At 38.6% G+C, this 20576-nt stretch overlaps 2 protein-coding genes across 3 annotated transcripts; one reads left to right on the top strand and one right to left on the bottom strand.

The window, feature by feature from the left end:
- Positions 1 to 827: 827 nt before the first annotated feature.
- On the bottom strand, positions 828 to 7319 carry LOC119788504 (isocitrate dehydrogenase [NADP], mitochondrial-like). Its single transcript, XM_038292868.1, has 11 exons — positions 7092 to 7319; positions 5761 to 5852; positions 5487 to 5652; positions 5206 to 5366; positions 4991 to 5134; positions 4718 to 4854; positions 2499 to 2650; positions 2288 to 2400; positions 1634 to 1731; positions 1458 to 1550; positions 828 to 1353 (listed from the first exon to the last, which is right to left on the bottom strand). The coding sequence occupies exons 1-11, from the start codon at positions 7210 to 7212 to the stop codon at positions 1269 to 1271; spliced, it is 1362 nt and encodes a 453-aa protein (XP_038148796.1). The 5' UTR covers positions 7213 to 7319; the 3' UTR covers positions 828 to 1268.
- Positions 7320 to 13348: 6029 nt separating this feature from the next.
- On the top strand, positions 13349 to 19620 carry mrpl46 (mitochondrial ribosomal protein L46). Of its 2 annotated transcripts, none has more exons than XM_038292870.1 (4): positions 13349 to 13652; positions 16359 to 16560; positions 16988 to 17158; positions 19271 to 19620. In XM_038292870.1, exons 1-4 carry the CDS (start codon positions 13392 to 13394, stop codon positions 19513 to 19515), a joined length of 879 nt encoding a protein of 292 aa, XP_038148798.1. In that variant the 5' UTR covers positions 13349 to 13391; the 3' UTR covers positions 19516 to 19620. The 2 variants fall into 2 exon arrangements, with proteins under 2 accessions (XP_038148798.1, XP_038148797.1); XM_038292869.1 differs by having other exon boundaries at positions 19268 to 19620.
- The last annotated feature ends 956 nt before the right edge of the window (positions 19621 to 20576 follow it).

The following is a 20576-nucleotide window of genomic DNA, read 5'->3' as shown; positions in this document are numbered from 1 at the left end:
CTGGTTGAAGGACCATGGTATCCCTGTTCTTAATTGGCCAGCAAACTCTCCTGACCTTAACCCCATAGAAAATCTATGGGGTATTGTGAAGAAGAAGATGCAATACACCAGACCCAACAATTCAGAAGAGCTAAAAGCCACTATTAGAGCAACCTGGGCTATCATAACACCTGAGCAGTGCCACAGACTGATCGACTCCATGCCACGCCGCATTGCTGCAGTAATACAGGCCAAAGGAGGCCCAACTAAATACTGAGTGCTGTACATGCTCATACTTTTCATGTTCATACTTTTCAGTTGGCCAACATTTCTATAAATCCTTTGTTTTTATTGGTCTTCAGTAATATTCTAATTTTCTGATATGATGAATTTGAGATTTTCATTTGTTGTCATTTGTAATCATCAAAATTAAACAAAATAAACATCTGAAATATATGAGTTTGTATGTAATGTATGAATATAATATACAAGTTTCACTTTTTAAATGGAATTACTGAAATCAATCTACTTTTTCATGATATTCTAATTTTATGACCAGCACCTGTACAATGATCAGAACAGCCCACCCTTCTTCTGGTGGGCAAGCTCTCAACTACCTGCTGTTGCTGATTTTAGCAGAGGACAGCATTTAGTTCGACTTATCAGTGGCATTAAAGCCAGGACACTACAAACTGAAGCCTGTTCAATTCTAGCAAAATTTTCTCAGAACCAGCTGATGTTCTTTAGCTGTCAGAGGTCTGATACCTCATCTGTTGGATCATGCAAAGCACTGTTCCCTCCTTGGACCACGGAAGACAACCAATTAGAGCAGCAGTCACCTAGATGAATTATTTTTTTTTTTTACTTACACTTAACCATTTATCTAGTTTCTTTGAGGACAGTGGACAAAATGGCCACTTTTTGCCTGTGTCAGTTTCACCAGCTGCCACAATAACATGTCATGATTTTTGCTTTCCATTACATCGAATAACAGAAAAAGAGAACAATACTTGATTTTGATTTACTGCCAACATAGTTCGAATATATCCAAAAGGATTCTCTTGCTATAAAGCAAGGTAAACTTAAACTGACAAAAGTGCTGATAAGTTCGATTGAACTTAATTTGTACTGTAGCCTCATCGGCTTTATGCAAACATTTAAAGCTGAAAGAACATGGGCAAATAAAGGCACAATCGCTTCTTTATCAAATATTCACAATCCATCTATATACAAAGATTCATTCAGTACTAAAGTAAAAATGTTTTTAATTCTTGTAAATATGATGGAGTCTATTTTCCAAGAGCTTTGTCCAAATTGTTCTTAATGGCATCCAGGAAGTCAGTCGTGTTGACATAATGTTGATTCAGTTTAACCCTATACAAGAAAAAACAAAAACAGTGATTACAATGCAGGAAATAATTTTTTTTTGTTTCTTAAGCGAACTAATAGGAACTTGAAAGGAAATAATTCAAACTCACTTAGACAAGCCGTGGATGCAGCCTGCCAGGTCTTTGGTCATCAGCCCGCTCTCCACCGTTTCCACGCACACTTTTTCTAACGTCTGACAGAACCTTTAAAGCCAAGGACCATTTTGTAAAAAAAAAAAAAAAAAGTCTACAGTTATATAAAAATATGCATCAGAGAAATGGCTTACTTTATTAAATCTGAGTTTCCATCCAGTTTTCCTCTGTGTTCCAGCCCTCTGGTCCAGGCAAAGATACTAGCTATGGGATTGGTGCTGGTTGGTTTGCCCTACAAATAAACACACACCTTAAATCCATGTTAGAAAGGAAAGCCTTAGCAAAGGATACCAGATGTTTACAAACTCTAAACTGGGCGTAAATCAAGTTTTCTGTGTAACATCAAATGTCAGAATAATCATCAATGATTCAAATTTCTTTAAATGCACAAATTTACATATCTTTCCTCAGATTTTGGTGGAATTTAAATATGTCATTTGCATTAATTATTCTGGGTTTCCTTCCAGCTATTCATCAGTTTGCTTGAATTCTGGTGCATTCCTGCAGACAGCACTATGGTTAACTGAACCAGGATAGTAGCCCACCTTGTCTGCTTCGGCTCTGGCTACAGGTTCTTTATCAGATTGCTATCAGTATTGTGCGATGGCTTATTATTCACTCTAATAGGATATAGTCTGTTCATAAAAATATGTTTAAATGATATTTTGCTAGAACAGATTCAAACTATAAATTTTCTGCTTTTATTTAAAGCTTATTCCAAATATCTGATTTTAAAACAACAAAAAAAAGCTATATATTTTTCTCTCCACCACATTAAAAAGCCTTACTATTTGGTGTTCTCTGTAGTGCCTGGTGACGGTACCATGAGCAGCTTCGGCTTCAATAGTCCTGCCATCCGGACACACCAGTACCGACGTCATGAGACCCAGGGATCCAAAGCCTGTTTGGATCACAGACGGATCATTTAAAACAAACAAGGTAATCTTTTGGAGACATTCAGAGCTGCATTGCTTCGTTTTCCCGTTTCAGCACACCGACCCTGAGCCAGAATGTCCGACTGCACATCTCCATCGTAATTTTTGCAGGCCCAAACAAATCCTCCGCTAGATTTCAGAACTTGGGCCACCATGTCATCAATAAGTCGGTGCTCATACCAGATCTTCAGCTTGTCAAACTCGGGCTTATATGTCCTAGTGAGAGATGAGGTTTGAAAATATAAATAAATAAAAGATAGTTGAGAGATGCAAAGATCAGGATATTGAGTCCGATATCGGATCAGTTTTATTCATATAAAAGGGTCAGAGGTATTACTGTCCTGTGTGCCTAAAAGCGACTCAAACATTTTAGCAGGACTCCCTCAAAAAATATTTTCCAGTATTACTTTTGCAGCCTGAATGAGAACATGTTTAAGTCCTAAAAGACGCAACTTCCTTAGAAAAAGTTTCCAGTAGGCCTCTGCTTTCTCATCGATAGGAAACACGTCCAACTTCAGTTAAGTCTCGTCTTGTCATTAAGCCCTTCTATCACCAATGCTTGGCTTATGTTTTTTTTTTTTTTACAGGTGCTGGTCATAAAATTAGAATATCATGAAAAAGTAGATTGATTTCAGTAATTCCATTTAAAAAGTGAAACTTGTATATTATATTCATACATTACATACAAACTCATATATTTCAGATGTTTATTTTGTTTAATTTTGATGATTACAAATGACAACAAATGAAAATCTCAAATTCATCATATCAGAAAATTAGAATATTACTGAAGACCAATAAAAACAAAGGATTTATAGAAATGTTGGCCAACTGAAAAGTATGAACATGAAAAGTATGAGCATGTACAGCACTCAGTATTTAGTTGGGCCTCCTTTGGCCTGTATTACTGCAGCAATGCGGCGTGGCATGGAGTCCATCAGTCTGTGGCACTGCTCAGGTGTTATGATAGCCCAGGTTGCTCTAATAGTGGCTTTTAGCTCTTCTGAATTGTTGGGTCTGGTGTATTGCATCTTCTTCTTCACAATACCCCATAGATTTTCTATGGGGTTAAGGTCAGGAGAGTTTGCTGGCCAATTAAGAACAGGGATACCATGGTCCTTCAACCAGGTACTGGTAGCTTTGGCACTGTGTGCAGGTGCCAAGTCCTGTTGGAAAATGAAATCTGCATCTCCAAAAAGTTGGTCAGCTGCAGGAAGCATGAAGTGCTCTAAAACTTCCTGGTATGTGGCTGCGTTGACCCTGGACCTCAGAAAACACAATGGACCAACACCAGCAGATGACATGGCACCCCAAACCATCACTGACTGTGGAAACTTTACACTGGACTTCAAGCAACGTGGATGAAGTGCCTCTCTTCTTTTCCTCCAGACTCTGGGACCTTGATTTCCAAAGGAAATGCAAAATTTACTTTCATCAGAGAACATGACTTTGGACCACTCACCAGCAGTCCAGTCCTGTTTCTCTTTAGCCCAGGCAAGACGCTTCTGACGCTGTCTGTGGTTCAAGAGTGGCTTGACACAAGGAATGCGACAGCAGAAACCCATGTCTTTCATACGTCTGTGTGTGGTGGTTCTTGAAGCACTCACTCCAGCTGCAGTCCACTCTTTGTGAATCTCCCCCACATTTTTGAATGGGTTTTGTTTCACAATCCTCTCCAGGGTGCGGTTATCTCTCTTGCTTGTACACTTTTTTCGACCACATCTTTTCCTTCCCTTCGCCTCTCTATTAATGTGCTTGGACACTGAGCTCTGTGAACAGCCAGCCTCTTTAGCGATGACCTTTTGTGTCTTGCCCTCCTTGTGCAAGGTGTCGATGGTCGTCTTTTGGACAACTGTCAAGTCAGCAGTCTTCCCCATGATTGTGTAGCCTATAGAACTAGACTGAAAGACCATTTAAAGGCTTTTGCAGGTGGTTTGAGTTAATTAGCTGATTAGAGTGTGGCACCAGGGGCCATCAATTTTGAACCTTTTCACAATATTCTAATTTTCTGATATGATGAATTTGAGATTTTCATTTGTTGTCATTTGTAATCATCAAAATTAAACAAAATAAACATCTGAAATATATGAGTTTGTATGTAATGTATGAATATAATATACAAGTTTCACTTTTTAAATGGAATTACTGAAATCAATCTACTTTTTCATGATATTCTAATTTTATGACCAGCACCTGTATTCTCTGCTACAACAACCCACAAACAGCTCAACAGTGATATGCTGAGAGAGAACAACGTTAGGGGATCAAAGCTCCTCGTCTTACTTTTCAAATATTTCCTCAAAGATGTCTTTGAAGCGACCGTCGTAAGCCTTGAGGATTGTGTTCTTGGTGCTCATGTACAGAGGCCACCTCTTCTGGATGGCATACTGGAAGCAGCTGTGAGCAAAGCCGCTGATGGACTGTGTGATGAAAATGAAGTTGCAATTCAAATAGCTTAGATCACAACAATGAAAATCCATTGAAGAAACATGCACCTATTGGTTGGCTCGATTACTTATTTTTGGACGCGTTCTAAATGCGGAAACTTGCTCTCACCTCATCAGTGTTGTACATTCCCATCCCACAGCCTCCAGCCTGGAAGTCGTAGACCTCCCACACCTTCTGCTTGCTTCCATCTGTTGGAGCGAATACCAACTTAAACTTCCCAGGTTTGTCCACAACAAAGTCCGTGGCCCTGTACTGAGAGCATTTCAAAGGGTTTAATCATTGAATTATGAGTTAATACGAATCCGCCTCCTTTCTGTGAATACCTGATCTCCAAAGGCATGCCTGCCGATGGTGATGGGCTGCGTCCAACCAGGAACCAGACGGGGAATGTTTTTACACAGGATGGGCTCGCGGAAAACTGTGCCGCCCAAGATGTTCCTGATGGTTCCATTGGGGCTCTTCCACATCTTCTTAAGCTTAAACTCTTCAAAAACAACAAAAAAAAAACATTAGAATACAGTGAAATATTTGGATATCTTTAAATGCAGATCAGTTTATTGGGGATAACCTCGTCATACACTCATCAGACCGCCTTCAGATTCACCTTCAACTCTGGCCTCATCAGGAGTGATTGTTGCACACTTTACAGCCACGTTGTATTTCTTAGTAGCCAGGGCTGAATCGATGGTGACCTGGTCGTCTGTCTGTTCTCGATAGGGCAGACCCAGGTCAAAATATTTCAGCTCCACTTCCACGTTTGGTAAGATGAGCTAAACAAGATGATCTCATATCAAGGCCAACGGCAAACTCCAAAGCATTTGAACATATTGACACAAAAAGTGACTAAAGGAGGCTTTTTTTAACCCTCTCTGCTCTACCTTCTCTTTTATGAACTCCCATATGATACGCGTCATCTCATCCCCATCCATCTCCACAACCGGCTTGTCCACTTTGATGCGCTTTGTTGAATCTGAAACATAAAGTGAGACTAAGTGAAAACAAGGTTTCTGCAGGTTGACCTGAGTTAACTTGGTTTACTTGATTAGTTAACTGACCTTTGTATGCAAATTAATTGAATCGCCACATTAGAGCAACTAAAACCTGTCTTTATGCATCCAAACCTCCTGAATTACAGGAGAGGCAGCTTGTTAAAAACTGCGCAATTAATTGCATTTGCAATATAGTCGCAATTGAAAATATCAGAGGTACTGATTTTTAATCATATTTCTCAGTTCAATTAAGTTTATTTCTATAGCGGCAATTCACAACATGTCATCTCAAGGCACTTTACAGTTCAACCAAATCATCCAGTCAGATTTCTATCTAAGGAAAACCAGCTGATTACATAGAGTCATTGACCCGTTTTTCAATGTGTACTTGTGCGTTCTCATGTGCTCGTGAACTTTTGAACCGTCATCAGCCTCAGCCCTAGTACTGTTCCAATTGACAAGAACACAATGTCATCACCCGGTCCAGCCCAGAAGCACGACCCGTACCATCAGCTCATTTGCAGAACCAACTTTACATCCGGGACGCCCTCGATTTTAATTTGTAAAAAAAGAACTAAATTACATTTTTCCCTCCCCCAAAATAGTAAACATACTAAAATATAATGTGTTAAAGGTTAATGTATTTCCTGAGAAAATAAATGCATTAAAATCCTGTTTTATCAAAGTCAGAATTCTGATATTTTTTCTCTTACTGAAATTAAATAAATAAAAAATCGGTAACTTTTTTTCCCCCCTCAGTTGCCCTAATCCTCTTCTATAACACTGTGACCTTAGGAACATATAGGATCTTTGACAGCTTTTATTACGCAACTCCTTTTTTTGCACCCAACACGTGGACAGCAGAGCCAAAGCAGACTGCAAATACACAGTTCAACACATATTTGTAAATATATGAACACTTTTCTTGTATATTTGGAAAATTCTTATCTTGACATAATGTTAATGGTATCTCAAAAGTTAGTTTTGTTCTTTGCTTGTTTTTTTTGTTTTTTTCCAATCTAAATGATCACATGGCCCAGCACTAATGGCTCTGTGTGATTCATCAATGGCTTGAAGCCAAAACAGCAGAAACTTCCCGTTACCTTTTATTTATAAATGCACCTGCACCTCATACCTGTGTTCGTTTGCGTCACAAAGAGCCTCAGCAAAAAGAAGCAACGTGTTGGAGTCATTATGGTTTTAGTGGAAAGCTGACTTACAGTCTCTCTGCTGCGCTCTGTGAAGGCAGAGAGCGGCTGGTGAAAGCGCCGCTGGGACGGACGCATGTGGAGCGGCCAGCCTCCTCCACGCGGGGCTCCAAGCTCTCAGGTAACCCGCCATGTCTGGAAGGGACAGGTGGAAAGTGACAGACCACGCAATGGGACACAAGAGCAAAGAAAGCTCCACGCGCACCTGGCTGCAAGCACGTGACCGAGTCCCCCAGGCGCACCTGTGTGCGCGTAGCTCTTCCGGTGAGCTGAGGCGGATTTAGGAAATTTGGGTCCCTAAGCAAAGGCAGGCATGGGGCCCTTAGAACTGAAAAGATGACTCATAATACAGACCTATATAGAGATACAGAAAATGTTAATAGAATAGACAAACATTATTTACAAAATTTTGACTGCCCTTAATGATTTATATTTTATATATTTAATATTTTTATATCATGTCTAGGGAAAAATAACAATTCAAAATATCTTTAAGAGAGTCAAAATGCCTTTTGAGATATTTCAAATGACGTCATCTGATTTGTCAGTTAAAGTGTCACACATCCGGAATTATAATCAAAATATTTCACTTAATTTTGATTAGTCAAAAATCATTTTTTTTGAATATCTGAATTATGAAATATACCCCTAATGTGTCACTGAGCTGTCCTAACAGCTGCCTGCTGAATTTTGCATGGCTGCAATGGAGCTGGCTCTTCTTGTTTCAAAATGCCACAATATAGAAAGAACTCAGCAGTATGGGATGTGCGGAGAACAATAACTCTGTGAATTCTAAGACATCTTCAGAAATCTGTCATTAAATGCCACGGGGCGGATATAGCTCAGCTGTAAATAAAGCCTCTTTATCGTAATGAAAAAAACAAACAAACAAAGGTTATAAAACATTAGGTCTCATTAAAAGACAGATATATTAAAATCAAACATTCAAAATAGAATTGTAAATAGATATTTTAAAGGTTTGAATTTTTTTTCACAGCATTTCAATATTTTTTTCTATACAACTAACAGAGAACAAAAATATTTTACACTCCTTGTTTGACTGATTTCATTTTGTATTGTTTTTTATTTATTTTTTATAAATATTGTGTTTGTCAAATATTACATTATTGATGTTGCTGGTAAAGATTCGCAGTTGTCCAAGTCATAGTCATTCCAAGAAAAGAAATTAAAAAACAATCCACTGGACTTTGTTTCCAAGTTTGAAGACGTTTAGTTTTCCATCCAGGAAGCTTTTTCAATTCAAAATGTCAGGGGTGTTGAGTTGGAGGCTGTATACAAAAGCCCAACAAAGCCTTGTTTTTGTTTTGAAAACATGAAAATTGAAACGGATGAACGGGTCCACCCCTCCAGAATGGGGGTTTGGCTTCTGTTGTTAGCCTTTAATGCCCCATACCTGTCTATGTCTCTGAAATTGGTGTTTTTATATTATTGATATAACAACTTTTTTATATCAATAATAAAAAGCTCTCTTTAGTGAGAGTTCTGATAAAATTTTATTTTTTTCAAAGCTTTGTTTTATTCATTACGCTGTACATAACTGTGTTCTCTTAAATTACGCATTTCCAGGCCCACACGGTACTTATCCAATTAATTTAAACTCCACCCAATAAGGTAATAACAGATCAAAGTGCTAGAAAGAAATTTGTTTTTTTTACTGGTGGAGTTTACATGAATTGCAGCCCGACTGTCAGTGTTCGCTTCTGTTATCATCAAGAGTAATTTCTGCTTAGTCAAAACCAGAGAGAATAACTGTCTGACACAGCACAGGTCAAACTAACATGTAATTACAGGTGCTGGTCATAAAATTAGAATATCATGAAAAAGTAGATTGATTTCAGTAATTCCATTTAAAAAGTGAAACTTGTATATTATATTCATACATTACATACAAACTCATATATTTCAGATGTTTATTTTGTTTAATTTTGATGATTACAAATGACAACAAATGAAAATCTCAAATTCATCATATCAGAAAATTAGAATATTACTGAAGACCAATAAAAACAAAGGATTTATAGAAATGTTGGCCAACTGAAAAGTATGAACATGAAAAGTATGAGCATGTACAGCACTCAGTATTTAGTTGGGCCTCCTTTGGCCTGTATTACTGCAGCAATGCGGCGTGGCATGGAGTCCATCAGTCTGTGGCACTGCTCAGGTGTTATGATAGCCCAGGTTGCTCTAATAGTGGCTTTTAGCTCTTCTGAATTGTTGGGTCTGGTGTATTGCATCTTCTTCTTCACAATACCCCATAGATTTTCTATGGGGTTAAGGTCAGGAGAGTTTGCTGGCCAATTAAGAACAGGGATACCATGGTCCTTCAACCAGGTACTGGTAGCTTTGGCACTGTGTGCAGGTGCCAAGTCCTGTTGGAAAATGAAATCTGCATCTCCAAAAAGTTGGTCAGCTGCAGGAAGCATGAAGTGCTCTAAAACTTCCTGGTATGTGGCTGCGTTGACCCTGGACCTCAGAAAACACAATGGACCAACTCCAGCAGATGACATGGCACCCCAAACCATCACTGACTGTGGAAACTTTACACTGGACTTCAAGCAACGTGGATGAAGTGCCTCTCTTCTTTTCCTCCAGACTCTGGGACCTTGATTTCCAAAGGAAATGCAAAATTTACTTTCATCAGAGAACATGACTTTGGACCACTCACCAGCAGTCCAGTCCTGTTTCTCTTTAGCCCAGGCAAGACGCTTCTGACGCTGTCTGTGGTTCAAGAGTGGCTTGACACAAGGAATGCGACAGCAGAAACCCATGTCTTTCATACGTCTGTGTGTGGTGGTTCTTGAAGCACTCACTCCAGCTGCAGTCCACTCTTTGTGAATCTCCCCCACATTTTTGAATGGGTTTTGTTTCACAATCCTCTCCAGGGTGCGGTTATCTCTCTTGCTTGTACACTTTTTTCGACCACATCTTTTCCTTCCCTTCGCCTCTCTATTAATGTGCTTGGACACTGAGCTCTGTGAACAGCCAGCCTCTTTAGCGATGACCTTTTGTGTCTTGCCCTCCTTGTGCAAGGTGTCGATGGTCGTCTTTTGGACAACTGTCAAGTCAGCAGTCTTCCCCATGATTGTGTAGCCTATAGAACTAGACTGAAAGACCATTTAAAGGCTTTTGCAGGTGGTTTGAGTTAATTAGCTGATTAGAGTGTGGCACCAGGGGCCATCAATTTTGAACCTTTTCACAATATTCTAATTTTCTGATATGATGAATTTGAGATTTTCATTTGTTGTCATTTGTAATCATCAAAATTAAACAAAATAAACATCTGAAATATATGAGTTTGTATGTAATGTATGAATATAATATACAAGTTTCACTTTTTAAATGGAATTACTGAAATCAATCTACTTTTTCATGATATTCTAATTTTATGACCAGCACCTGTATATCCAAGTTGTTACTGCAATATTTTATTTAACCACCAGGTGGCACTCGCACAGAAGCTGGTCTACAGAAAACTGAACCAAAAATAATTCTGAAAGTGTGTTTACACCAAACTCCTACGTTATCAAGTCTGCTGGTTGTTAGTTTCACCTCAATATGGCGGATTTTGGTTCACGAAGTGACTGGCAATGCTGTTTTTCACTTTTAACTGTACTTCCGCCTACCTTTGACCCCAGTTTGGGACCCTGCTGTCACTAATTGGGGGACAAATCACCCGGACAACAGATGGAAGGGAAGCTCAGACACGAGTAGCGTGTAATGAGTGCCAGAAAACCGGTTGAGAGAGAACTAGAACCAGGAAGAGGCTGCCAGCCGTGTCCACCGTGAAACTAAGGAATCAAAGTGGGAGATTTTGAGGAAGAAAGGAGTGCATCAGGGCAGGGGAGGACAGCAGTAGATCGGAGAAGCGAAAGCTGGCCATTGTCTGTGCTGGAGGTAGGACAAAGAAACTGTCCTTAGTGCCAAATAAAAGGGCTTTTTTTAGAAACCACCCACAAACCTCTTAAGAGCATTCCTGCTTCATCCTTTGTCAATATTATTTTCTCTTTGTTCTATTTTGATTTAAAAAAATCTTATCTTGCTGCCTTCTTCACTGTAGGTCACAGCCACATTTAGTACTTGGATTTAGCAAAGTAAATGTAAGCAAAGGTTCAGATTTTTCAACCCCTGAGAATTTCGATTGCTTAAAAGGTGGGAATAAAATATGATTTTGTAGATACAAAAAAAGGTAGGAGAATTTATAACCAGGACAGGGAGCTGAAAAGCAGGCAGTATAGTAACAAGATTAATATTAGGACATATTTAGGATTTAATTCTAAACTGCTTAAAATACAAAAGCATGCTACAGGAACATGTGAATATTGTTCAGAGGATACATCCATAACACATGCTGTATTGAGACATCCAGAATTAAGAGCAAGAAAAAAAAAATGAGGATTGATTTTGAAAGAATTAATTAAAAATTAAGTATAATAGAGACATTAACAAATAGGTTTACAGAGCAAATACAGAAATTTCATTTAGTTTTTTTTTTTTTTAGAAAATAATTAATTATTGTAATTTGATTATATAGCACATGGTTTGGAAGTTAATTTATGAAGAGCAACACTCTATACCAAGAAGTGGCGGTAATGCACACCTTAAACTTTTTGGCCAACTTTCAATAAACAACATAAGAAGGAGATGGAAGAAAACACGGAAATTCGATGTCTGCGTCCAATCCCTTTGAATTATTACATAAAAATTAAATATCTCGCCCGTAGACAGCTGGAGACAGGCACCAGCACCACTTGCGATAAGCGTGACAGAAAATGGATGGATGGATTTTTATAAGTTTTTTTTGTTTGTTTTTTTGTCTGTGTAATTTCCAGTCTCCACTCCATAGCAGATGCTGGTAGTAATTCACTCCTACAGTTATTTGCAAACAACCATTAAAATTCCAGAAGATTAAAACTTAATATAATATATTAATTAAACATAGAATACATAAATCAGTTATTACATTTCTGAACAATAGATGATTATATACAAGAATTTAGATTAAAGGGAGATACACTGGTCCACACTACAGCATAGTAGATGGAGATAATGTATCTTAAGATGTAGATGTCACCCATCAGTAAAAATCAGAAAGAAGAAGAAGAAGCAGTGGCATTGATATTTGTTTATGTTGGGTTCCAACACATTAAGGTGTAAAAGGCAATGAAAAGGCAGATATATAAGCAAAAAGGTTTATAGGGGGCAACAACGATTACAATTCATTTTGGGAAAGGTGAATCACTAATTAAGAGTAAAGAAATGGAAAAATTACAAAAAAGATGGAATAAAGATAATAAAGTAAGAGGATTACATGAAAGTACAAAAGTCAATATTAAATAGACTTTATTAATGAGAGAAACAGAGGGGAAGAAGTAATAATGATCAGATTAAGAGTGGGTCATACCTATTGAAATGACAATTTATATTTAATAGGGGGGGGGGTGATAATGGTAAATGTGAAGGATGTGGAGAAAAGGAAAATGTAGAAAACGTACTGATGAACTGTAACACTTATGAGCATGAAAGGGAGAAATTGAGAATAATGGTTGTAGGGACCGGCCGAGAATGGATGCTTAAAGTTCTTTTTTTTTTTTTTTTTTTTTTTTTTTTTTACTTTTAACAACATTTTATTTACACAATTGAAAACATATAAACAAGCATTGATGTAAATCAAGTGTCAACTAAAAATCATAAAATAAGGAGCTTGTTGAATTGTAGTTGTCCTTCATCTAACACGGTACATAAAATGTTGTTAAGACCCAACAGCTGAATAAAATCCCCCATGTTCTGTGTGGCTCTATGGAAGTGAAACTCCAGCCTTATTCTGGCTTTAACATCATACTTCCACAAAAATATTGGGAAATTAAGAAAATTTAAAAGATATTTGCAGATTTAGGAAATCGTTATTTTTTTATCGTCAGAATACAAAAAAAAAAAAAATAAATAAATAAATAAATAAAATAGAATTTGGCAGATGTAAAGTAATGTTGCCACACACATGTACAGTAAGTGGCGGTATGCATCTTAAAGTTGTTGCGATCCGCCATAATGGAAATGAAGAAGACTAATGCTTAGTATTGTGAAATGAAGGAAATATAAAGGATATTCCCAGATCAATGAAAGCATTTTTGTTTATCTACAGAATACAAAATAAAAAAATAGAATTTGATGTAAAGTAATGTTGCTACAGACTCATGTACAGTAGGTGGCGCTATGCACCTTTAAGTTCAATGCGTTCATAATAGAAAAGAAGAAGTAGAAGGATTCCAGGAGAAGAAGAAGAAGAAGACGAAAATGGCTGCGCCCTGTAGCTCGGTAGCAAGTCGGTCATTCTCCCAGCTCCTGTATTGTTTTAACCGGACAGTCGGTGGGGGTTTGGGATGTCGCCATTTTTCTATCACTCCTTCTCGCAGAGGGTTTCCACAGAGCAGTTCTACAGAGGAAAGAGCAGCTTCTCCATGGACCCTGATGGCGGCAGTGTGTCTGCAGAGGTTACCTGTCATCACTGCGGACTGCAGCCCGATAGAGGAGCGCTTTAAGCAGATGATGCAGCAGGTGAGAGGATCTAAAGATGATCAGTAGAAGACTTTAGCCTGAATAATGAGGCTACACCTCCAGGACAGCCGAACCATGGTTCTTATAAACTTTTTTTCCCGGACATGCCATTGATCAGAGGTTTAGGGGTGCTGAAAACAAAGAGATGCATTTCATTTTTTTTTCTACATTTGTTTAAACATGTTCAGTGCCTTTTTGCAATTACCGACTCCATTATGAACTGATGCATCATATCTGAGATTTTAGCAAAACACCAGACAAGCAAACTGGAGTCACCGCTCTGCTGCTGGAGGCAGATTACCAAACTATGTGTTTCATATTTATTAAGGGATATAAACATTGATATAAGCTACTGTTACCTCCACCTTGCTTTATTATTATTATTATTTAAAGTAATCTGGTGTCCATAATTAGGCTGTCTGCACACAGCAGGACTTATAATGCAAATGTATTTGCAGTTAGCTTGTCATTACTAGAAGAATAGAAGAAGAATAGAAATGTACTGATCTCACACTGGAGAATTGAACTCTCTGCATTTAACCCATCACCTTGGGGAGCAGTGGGCTGCCATTGTGTGGCGCCCGGGGAGCAGTGTGGGGTTAAAGGTTATTGCTCAGGAGCCCAGAGTGGATCAGATCCTTTTTTTAATGATGGGGATGGATAACCATACATTTTATTCATGAAGCAATGAGAACACCTGAATTTACTTCACCTGCAGCTGCAGTCAATGAATATGACAGAACTGCACCCTTAATACGATAGTTTATTGGCTATAACACATATGTGAGGATATTATGTTTCCTGCACATATTTGGATCTGGTCAGGGGTCCAGATGTGACAACAAACTACTGACTGTTCTGGGGATGTTAGAACAGATTTTGTTTTTGCATAGAGGAGGTGCAGTCGAATTCAGCATTTTCAGGAACTCTGAAATGCCATTTAAATATGACATTTCCTCTTGAAGGGAGGAACACCTTATTTGACGCTCTGTTTCCTTCTACCTCTATGTGATACTGCTGATGACACAGGTAAAGACTTATCCTTCAGGGGGTGTGGGGACACCTCGGCCCCAAGACTCTTATGGTTCAAAGCTGCTGTGGTAACAGAGGGTAACCTGATGGACTTGTCCTAACATTGAACTGTTTTGCATGTTGGAGAGGATCGCTGCTCATAGATACACTTTCTCTTCCAAGACCAGTAGCAGGATGGCTCCTGACCAGTTTCCCACATATAGATCCACTGACATAGATTCACGCACACACACACGGGTAAAGACATGTAGGACACGCAAGGGTCCACATGGGAATTATGGAAGAAATAAAAAAATAAATTTGCTAAATAAAGCAGCCTATCTTTAACATTTGCAACCCTCTGTGAGCACAAGCCCACTGCTCTAACCACTAGGCCAACACTCCTCCAAGATAAGGATAGAGTTGGGGCTTGAACCAGGAAACTGGCTGTCACATACCTAGAAGGACTATTAGCCATTTGGGATCCGAATTGTGACATGACTAATAAAAAACTGTATTACGAAACAAACCAAATATTTATAATAATTGCATCATTAGGCTATTAACCCCTTAGCTGTAATTAACATATGTTTATGACAGCAGCTAGAGTCTCTCATTCCAGTTTAAACAGGACATTGGTACTGAAAACCTGTAAGGTTAACTAACTCCAACCAACAGAGGGTAGGGGATATAGAGTAACCCAAGTCTAAGCTCAGCAAACACGATGACTGTAGGGGTGTAAATCACACCTATCATGATGATTAGATTCAGTATCAATTTCCTGACCCAACGATTCGATTATTTTCGATACTCAAGAATCCGCCATTTCTGTCTTGCCTACTGTTTACGCGAGTGTGTGTCTGCATGCAGAAAGAGGGTAGTGGCTTAAGGAAGCGAGGTAAGAGGGCAAAATATGTTTAGCACCACCACAGCATGGGAGTCAGAATTACGCCATAGGAGCAAATAGATGAAAATAGTAGGAGAAAAAAACATGAATCAAAACTCTTGCGGACGTGTCAATGCATCGGATCGTCAGCTGTCGGATCGATGCATCGATACAAAACGATTATTTACACCTCTAGAGGACTGGTTATCATATTATTGTGTTGGTGTTAAGCACGGGGCAATATGTTCTGCAACATATTTTTTATTTAATTTAGGGGTGCTTCAGGCACCACCAAAAAAGGCTAAAAACTCCTCTGCAGTAAGCTGCTATAAAAAACTGCATGTCTCTCTTAGGAGTAAATACAATCTCGTTTTGATTGATTATCATTGAGAAGTATAGACTCTTTGATTCTTCTTCTTTTTTTCTCTTTTCTTTTACATTTTATTTTGTCTTAAGTAGACACAAAGATATATTAGACACACTATTTCTACAATGAAAAAAAAAAATTCCAGGATTTTGTATAAGTATTAAACAAAAACACTACAATTATCGTCTAACTGCCTCCTAGCCTTTGCTAAAAAAAAAAAAAAAAAAAAACATAACTTCTCCAAAATCTTAAGGAGGAGAAAAGGCTACATTTTGAACATGTTTCTGTTTGTTTTTAAAGACAAGTTTTGGCAGATCAATCAGATCAATCAATCTTCTTTATTGTCAACTACAATTTACATTATAATCGAAATTTCAGTTTGAGTACAAAGATACTAGATGTATGGTGCTGCAGATTTATGCTCACTCTGAATTATTTCCAGATGGAGCTGGAGAAAAGCCTGCTGTCGGACCACGAGCTGCGGCTGATGGAGGACGCAGAGAGGATGAGTCGGAAGCAGGCTGACGACTACGACTCAGATGAAGAGGAGGGACGTGATGACCAAGAGATCATGATGGCTCAGGACCTGGAGGACACCTGGGAGCAGAGGTTAAAGAGCTTCCAGCCTGCTCCAAGGTTCAGAGGTCCGTGTAGAAACTGGAATGGATCTGTGTTCCTTTTCTATGTCTGCTTCACTCTCCATGAACATTCTTAACAAATCTGAATGTCTGATTTGATAGAACCGTCTGTGTAAAGCTTCTTGAGGTGATCTTCTGTTAATTGATGCCATATAAATGAACTTAATTGATTTAGAATTAATTGGAAAATATATGAAATATATTTGCTATCTAGTAAAACAGAAATATTCAACATAAAGAAAAGTAGCTCAGAAGAATCTGGATGGACTTATTTTTTTTTTTTTTTCGCATTGGCATTCAGAAAGTCTGCCTTCTCCAGAACCTTCAATTGGCATTTTCCTTCCTGTGACATTTGGAAAGTTAGTGTAAAATCTGCTCACACTAGCAGAGCGAACGGTCATGTGTCCCCTCTGCCTGCCTTTATCTCCTCTAGCTGACGCAGATAAGGACTTGACCTCGGTGCAGCGCTGTCTGGCCAACTCGCTGGTGCTGCTGGCTGAGCAGCAGGTGGGAGCAGAGAAGCTGTGGCTGCTTCCTCAGGCAGCGTGGCAGGAGGGAGAAACGCTGCGGCAGACGGCAGAACGAGCGCTCAGCTCCGTTTCAGGTATCACAACTTTATGTGTGTTTTTTTGGTGTATGTTGTTGATCTTCTTTTTCCCACCAGTTGTTAATACGCTTATATCCTTATTTTCATCCCTGAAAAGAAGATAAAATCAGCCGAACTGATTAATAGTACATAAATACTTTATTACCATTGTATCAAAATGAGAGGCATTTTTTTTTTTTTTTTTTTTTTTTTACATATAATATCTTTATCTTAATATCAAAATTAAGCTAAATTAAACTAAAATCTAGAACATTTGAAAAAATATCCTCTTTCGAGATGTAAAAACTCTGTTCCCATTCGAAAACAAACAATATATTTTATTGGGATTTTAAGTGATGGAAAGACACCAAACAGCTTAATATTGTGATTTGAAATTAATATAATACGTGCTTTTTAATCTTATTTTCTTTTACAAATGCATATTGACGAGAAATCAACTGATACAGCTTTTTATTACCAGTACTGATAATGTTTAAATCAATTTAACCAATCCCTAAAATGTGCTGCCTTTTTTTTCTTTGTGTTTAGGAACCAATTCTTTGGTTGATTTTTACGCAATAATAGGAAATGTTATATACATTTCAATTTTAATTCAAAAGAAACGTTTTATAACAAATCATTGAAATTATTACCAATGGACAACATATGACGGGAGGAGCAAATTCACGCCTCATATTATTTTAAGGCACAGCTGCTATATGCACTAATGAATGTGAACAGATCTGCTAATACTGATACAAGACGATAAACGACCAAAACGTTTATCAGACAAAGATGTCTGCTACCTGATGAATCTGTCTTTCTCCAGCATCTGTGTCTGTGGGTTCAGATTTATCCTGCTGGAAGGTGATTAACCTCCGTGTCTCAAGTCATCGTCTCCAACCTGATTTCTTTGTATTAGCCCTCCTCTCAGCTCCATCCAGCATTCCATCTACTGTCTCTGTAGAATAAAAGAAAAGAATTATAATTGCATGATGGAGCCTCCACCGTGCTTTATAGCTGTACATTGGCTTTTTACCACACAGGGGTTTCAAGTGTAAGCAATGGTTTCCTCCTTGTCTGCTGTAGAGGCCAGACTTGTGAAATGCAACCTCTACTTTACCTCCAAACATATTCCTCCCCCTGAGCTTTGGATCTCTGTTCAGCTCGTCCACAAATCTTATCTTATCTAATAAGATCTATCTATGATTAACGATTCCTGCAAAGTAAAATCGAGTAATGATGTGATCTGGTTTCAGTTCCCTACAGTCCGATCTGTGTCGTCAGTTTACCCTCTCTAAAAAAAATCTATGTACAAATGGGTCAAAAGTTTTCATGTGGGATCACACACTATCCGTGTTTTGTTTTTTTTGCTCTTTTTTTTAATCAACAAATTTGGATGGAAATGAATGTTATCTTTTTCCAGGTCAATTTTTTTGCAGCTACTCATGTTTTATAAATGAGACTCCTGAGCTTTCTCTCCTTCTGACTCTGAGCTTCGATTAGCTAGTCTCGTCAATACGCATCCTTTCTATTCCAGCTAACACTGTGTTAAAGCTAACCACAATGAAGTTCCCACAGCAGGTCTCTAACACAGCAGACACTTGAAACAAAGCCAGCCAGTTGTTGGCATGCAGCTAGATGAAGCCTTTAAGCTGAAGCGTCTACAAAGTAATCAGCACTTGATTAACTCAGCATTTAACTACTGGGCTTCTTTTATCAGGAGTTTGCTCCATCAATCACCTTCTATGAAGACCGTCTTTCTCACGTTACAATGCTTTGTTTGGTGGAGGGTTTTTTATTTAAAGTGTCTTTCAACTGCACAAGTTGATTCATTTTTAATAAAGCTGGACTCAGAGGGGAGCAGCCCATCTAACAAGCCGGTGTTGGTGCTTCACTCTTATGTTGAGACGTCTGGGGGGGGTGGATTTGCCTGAAACGAGATTAGTTTAAGAGATTTTGCTGCAGCTCAGAGTCAGGAGCAGAGGCAACAGCTGAGTTGCAGCAAATGTTTGATTCAAACAGTAGTAAGAGAGTCAAAACCTTGAGCATGTTTGCACGTTCCTGTTTGCTTCACCCTTCGCCTCCGCCTGATAACACTCGCCTCCCTTTTCCTCCTGTCCGCAGCAGCTGATTTCAAGGCAACTTTCCTCGGGAACGCTCCCTGTGGTGTTTACAAGTACAAACTGCCCAAGGCCACTCGGACCGAGAGCTCAATTGGGATAAAGGTGTTCTTCTTCAAAGCCATCCTGGCTGACAGCGCTCCAGGAAAAGCTCCAAACTCGGCTCTGCTTTGGTTGAAGAAAAGTGAGCTGCAGAAATACCTGAAACCAGCATACATGATGAAGGTTGACCGCTTCGTTCTCAGCTTGTGACCAGAGACTTACTCAATACAGTTTGTTGTTGATCTGTCATCCATTTTCAATAAATATTTGGTTTGTTTCGTAATAGTTTTTTTCCCCCTCAGGAACTGATATTCAAATGTATTAAAATGTATTGTGTGTCCTTAGGAGAACTGTATCTTTTTGTTAGACAAGATGAAAGCAATTCAAACATAGTCTTAGTAGGATTCCTCTGCAGTGGGACAATGACGGCTAACAGTTTTATCCACAGCTTGCTCCTCTAGGCAATAAATCAGCCAGTTGTACCGCTCTGGAAGTGAGGTGTCAGTGATTAGCTATCACTTTATCATTCAGTTCAGTATTCAGGCTGGCAGTGCTCTCTTTTTCAGTAGAGAATGTAAAAAGGTTCATGCTCGCTCATCGTTTGCATTTATTTATTAGTTTGGGATTTTTAAATAAAGCATTTGACCCGTTCAGTCATGTCAGTGAAGTAATGTTTGATAAAGAATAAGTAGGAAATGGGGAAAGTATCTAAAAAATGTGATGTATGCATTGTCATGTATAAAATGATCCACCGGGATAATTATCTGGGACACAGACCAGCCTGAGCTTTTTAAAATAATCTTTTTTATGAGGAGGGTTTGGCTGAAGGAAGGATGAGTTAAGCTCAGTGTTCGTCTGAATTATAATTTGGATCTTTATTAAGGGTTATATTTAACCCCGGCAAAAAGAGGGACAACTTTAATGCATATGTCTGAACCTTGGCTTGACTTTTAATTGTTTTTGAGAAATCTTGTGGAGAAAGTTCTTTGGAGGCTTTATGTCAGAGATTATTTGAGCTTTTGCATTAGCTGTTTCAATGGAACTGCTTTGTATGTTTCTCAGGAAATATATATGTGCATCTGGGCAGTTGATTTGGTTCTTGAATACAGCGACAAGTCTGTAATTAGGAAATGTCAAGGTTCTTGAACCAAGCAGGTACCAGACAGAAAAAACAACCATGAAACAATTGCAAATCAGGCTGAGACTTTTGACAGAGGGGGAATATCAAGTTTGTAGGTAAAGCTTCAGAGTCCAAGAAGACAAAACAGATC

The sequence above is a fragment of the Cyprinodon tularosa genome, unplaced genomic scaffold (genome assembly GCF_016077235.1).
Source record: "Cyprinodon tularosa strain WSP-4 unplaced genomic scaffold, ASM1607723v1 ctg319, whole genome shotgun sequence".
Lineage (NCBI taxonomy): Eukaryota > Metazoa > Chordata > Actinopteri > Cyprinodontiformes > Cyprinodontidae > Cyprinodon > Cyprinodon tularosa.
This window is presented reverse-complemented; position numbering and strand designations above follow the sequence as displayed.